We start from the raw sequence: 4,623 nt of genomic DNA on the forward strand, positions 1-4,623 counted from the left end.
GAACACATTATAAACCCTATTAAAAAAATGTTCAATACTAATATTTGGTCCATATGTGAAAAATCAAAGGCTCAAATCAAATTGTAAACAAAAATTTTCTTTCTTCAATTATTGTTCTAAAAAAAACTAATTGAGTAAATCTAAAGCAAAGACAATCATAAAGTCATCTAATGATGTCTATGTATCAATATCAACAGAGATTGTGATATCTTGTAGGGTTGGTTTAGTTTTATTTGAAAAAGATAGGTATATTAAAATAAAATGTTATTTTACTTTTATAAGATGAAGTCATTGTTATTATGAAAATTTTTTAGATTACTAAGTTCAAGAAAATAACCTATTATTTTAACATATTTAAGTTGTTTTTATTAGCTTTATCCTACACAACTTTTCCCTTCATTTTTTCAAGTAAAATTATGTTTCCAATGTCTTATTTGTGTGTTTAGGTTACCATATTTATCTTATATATATATATATATATATATATATATATATATATATATATATATATATATATATATATATATATATATATATATTTTATACTTTATGTATGTACACAATTTGTAAAGAAGCTTATTATATATATATATATGGTTTAGATTATTGAAATAATTAAAATTAAAAAAAAGATCATATTCATTTTAAATTATTTTTTTATTTTATCATTATATATTAATATATTTTTTACATTATTTTATCTAAAATATTCACACCTCCTTATTATTAGCACCAATAATTATTTTTCAAATAACTCAAATTTCTTAAAATTATTTATCCAAACAATAAATATATATATATATATATATATATATATATTAATTAATTTAGAATCGAACATGATATTTAATCTGTTATAAATAATTTTTATCACTCAAACTATTGAAATATATACAACAACAATTTTTTAACAATTCATTTCATGCTTTCAAGGATAGGTTATTTGACTCCCTTTCAATAATTATTATCTTTCCTGCTCTTCCTTTGAAAAAAATGTTATGAAATGCAAATAAAATAACTAGTAAAGAAAAAAAAATTGTTATTTTTGTATTTCATTTTTAATTTTTACTTAGGTGATTGCAAATCAAATTGGGTCAGTTTTTGATTAATTTAACTTCGACATTATAACTCATTTATCAATTTTTAAGATATTTTAATTTTAATTAATATATTTGGGGTGTTGATTAAGTTTTTTAAATTATTTGAACTGATTTTCTTAAATTTAATTTTATAAAACTTTAATTTACATTTAAGATATTTTATATAATTAAAATATAACAAGTGACTTTTGATCTTCTATGAACCATTTTTACCTTGAGTTGACTTATTTAAATGAACTCTATATTTGATTATAATATATCAAATTTGTAATTAAAAACATATATTTTATTATTTCGAATTGAATCGATAACACAACATTATCTTTCTCGAAACCTTCTTTTTAAACCAAAAAAATTACAAATTGGCTGATTTTCTCAATTAATTAGAAATAACTTGTTAGTTTAGTTTTGGATTTGAATTGGCATGCGTGACAAAATGATGTGCCAAAAGAAAAGAAAAGAAAAAAAAGTGGATATTTAGTGGGAATTGGTGATGAAAGAAAGAAGTATTAATTCCCCATTTTCCTCTGCACTAACTCATCTATCTATAGATGTAAGATAAAGACAAAGATGATGAATCTTTAATTAAATATTCACCGCCATGAATTACTCTATATAAACATTCCCACAATTACACATTTCTTCAATCCTTCCTTCCTTCATATCATATCATATTGAACACAAATTAAACTATGTCCCATTCATTCATCCTTCTGTTATTACAGTTTCTCTTACTCTTCTCTCTTGGTAATTAATTCATTAATTATATTATATGTTCTCCACTACAATCTATTCTAATTCAATTATTATTTTGAAAAAAAATTATTAGGTAATGCCCAGCTTCTCCAGTCGAACTATTACAACCAGAACTGTCCACGAGCAGAAGAGATTGTAAAAGAAGAGGTCCATAAATTGTATCAAAAGCATGGCAACACTGCAGTCTCATGGATTAGAAATCTCTTCCATGACTGCATGGTTAAGGTATGATAAATAAATTAAGTTTCATTTATTGACAATTTTTAATTAATTTATTTTTAAACTCCTTTCTTTTTTGTTGCAAGTCTTGTGACGCGTCGATGTTATTGGATACGGTGGGTGATGTTGTGTCGGAGAAGAGTGACCCGAGAAGTTTTGGCATGAGAAATTTCAAATATGTTGACACCATCAAGGAGGCCTTGGAGAATGAATGCCCTTCGACTGTATCTTGTGCCGATATCATTGCCCTATCAGCTAGAGATGGCGTCGTAACGGTATCATGTCTCTTAGTTTTATTAAAATTAGAATGAATAAAAAAATATTACTAAAATAACTTCTATTTCATTTTTAAATATTAATAACCTCTAAGAATCTCGAATATTGACATGGTTATAGTTAGGAGGACCATACATAGAAATGAAAACAGGGAGAAAAGATAGCAAAGAAAGTCATTTGGAATCCGTCGAAGCTTTAATTCCTAACCACAACGATTCTATTCCCTCCGTTCTCTCCCAATTCGATTCGGTTGGAATAGATACAGAAGGAACTGTTGCACTCTTAGGTATATTTTTAAATATACTTAAAATGTAATAGATAATGCATTCAATTAATGAATTCAACAAACTTTCATTTAATTAATATTTTTATTTTCTCTTTAAATATTATGTAGGAGCTCATTCGGTGGGGCGAGTTCATTGTATGAACATCGTGTATAGGCTCTACCCGGACGTGGACCCAACCCTAGACCCAGATTACGCCGAGTATTTGAAGAAGCGATGCCCTTCACCAAACCCGGATCCCCATTCAATTGAGTACGCTCGAACGGATCTTGACACACCTATGATTCTTGATAATATGTATTATAAGCATTTGTTGCAGCACAAGGGCCTTTTGTTGGTTGATCAAGAACTTGCATCTTATCCAACTACATCTCCCTTTGTGGAGAAGATGGCCAACGATAATAACTACTTTTACGAGCAATTTTCAAGGGCGATGTTGGCTTTATCGGAGAATAATCCATTGGGCCTCGATAATGGAGAGATTAGAAAGAATTGTCGTTATGTCAATAAATTAGAATAATTGTTATGTTGTTTTGAAGGGGAATAAAATATTTACAATAAGTAAACCTAAACCATAGGTTAAAAGAAATAAGAACAACCTTTAATTTTAGTTTTATTACTTTATATGTCATCATCATCTAATCACAATACTTCATTTGGTAAACAGTCACTTAAATAAAAATAAATGAAGATTTGACATAACTAAATTAATAATAATAGGCTTAAGAATAAAACAAAATGATTATTTAAAATTTCTAATTAGTTTTTATGATAGGCACTCAGGACTGAAATGTGTTTTTTATTTTCAATAAACTATTAAATGACAATTCATACCCAGGTGGCAGTTAAATTTTGGGATTGAATTTTAAAATTTTACGATTTAACGTAAATTCTGATATTAATTAAATTCTTAAATAGGTAATTTATTACGATTTTAAATTTACGATAATAAGATTTTACGAGTTTATAAATAATTTTTATTTTACGATTTTATACGATTCTACGTTTAAACAAACAAATTTATATTTAAAAATCAAATAAATTAATTAATATAATTATTTTTAAGTATAATTTTTTTGTAATATTATTTACTTATTATTATTTTTATATTTAAATATATAAAATTTTAAAATTAGTTAGGTATAAAATACTTAATTATATATAAATAATAATAATAATATATGTCTATTATTTTTTAAATTAAACTCTTCCGATTCAAATAAATTCTAAATTTTAGAGAGTTTACAATTTTTACGTGAAATCTCGATTTTCACAGACATAGCAAGTTAATTTACAATAATACTATATAATAGACCGTAATTTGTCCGATCTGGCGGTGAGCCCAATTCTCCGCAAGCCCATTTTAGTATAGGTTGTAATTTATAAGAAAGTTTTTATTTTATCAAATAAATATGTATTATATTTAAATTTTAAACAAAAATTGAATATAATAACCCCGGAAACTATTTAGTTAAGCGACAAGCTTGAGATTCGAGAATTTTAATATCGGTTTGCGTATCTGAAATATTTAAAAAACAAACATAATTTTAAAAAAAAAATTAAATAGTTCCTGACAACTTTTAAAATTAATAAAAAAAAATAATTAATTTGAATTCAAATTTAAATAACATGAATATTTGCAATAATCAAATTATAATTTGATTTTTTTAAATCCGTTTAAAATAAAATTAAATTTGTAATCAGGTGTAACCGAAAATAGAATGAAGAATTGTAGCAAGAGACGCGTCCATCAGATGGACGCTGGATTCTCATTCAACGCCCAAGAGCGGGCCACGTAGCCCGTTGTAGCGGAAGCAACGCGCGCACGAGTCGTAGGGGAGCAGCTAACGCGGACGTTAGCTTCGTCCATCCAAACAATGACGAAACGCGAGGCGTTGACGGATCGCTAACGGAACGCTCCGTGTACGCTGGACGCGCACAAAATGACATTGTTTTGATCTTCGGTCTTCTTCTTCATCGTGACGTCG

At 26.6% G+C, this 4,623-nt stretch overlaps 1 protein-coding gene across 1 annotated transcript; it reads left to right on the top strand.

Annotated features, from left to right (window-relative positions):
• The first annotated feature begins 1,757 nt into the window (after window positions 1–1,757).
• On the top strand, window positions 1,758–3,170 carry LOC124914921 (peroxidase 21-like). The gene is made up of 5 exons (XM_047455557.1): window positions 1,758–1,847; window positions 1,930–2,081; window positions 2,162–2,350; window positions 2,472–2,637; window positions 2,746–3,170. The coding sequence occupies exons 1-5, from the start codon at window positions 1,793–1,795 to the stop codon at window positions 3,153–3,155; spliced, it is 972 nt and encodes a 323-aa protein (XP_047311513.1). The 5' UTR covers window positions 1,758–1,792; the 3' UTR covers window positions 3,156–3,170.
• Window positions 3,171–4,623: the final 1,453 nt, after the last annotated feature.

The sequence above is a fragment of the Impatiens glandulifera genome, chromosome 1, assembly GCF_907164915.1.
Source record: "Impatiens glandulifera chromosome 1, dImpGla2.1, whole genome shotgun sequence".
Classification (NCBI taxonomy): Eukaryota; Viridiplantae; Streptophyta; class Magnoliopsida; order Ericales; family Balsaminaceae; genus Impatiens; species Impatiens glandulifera.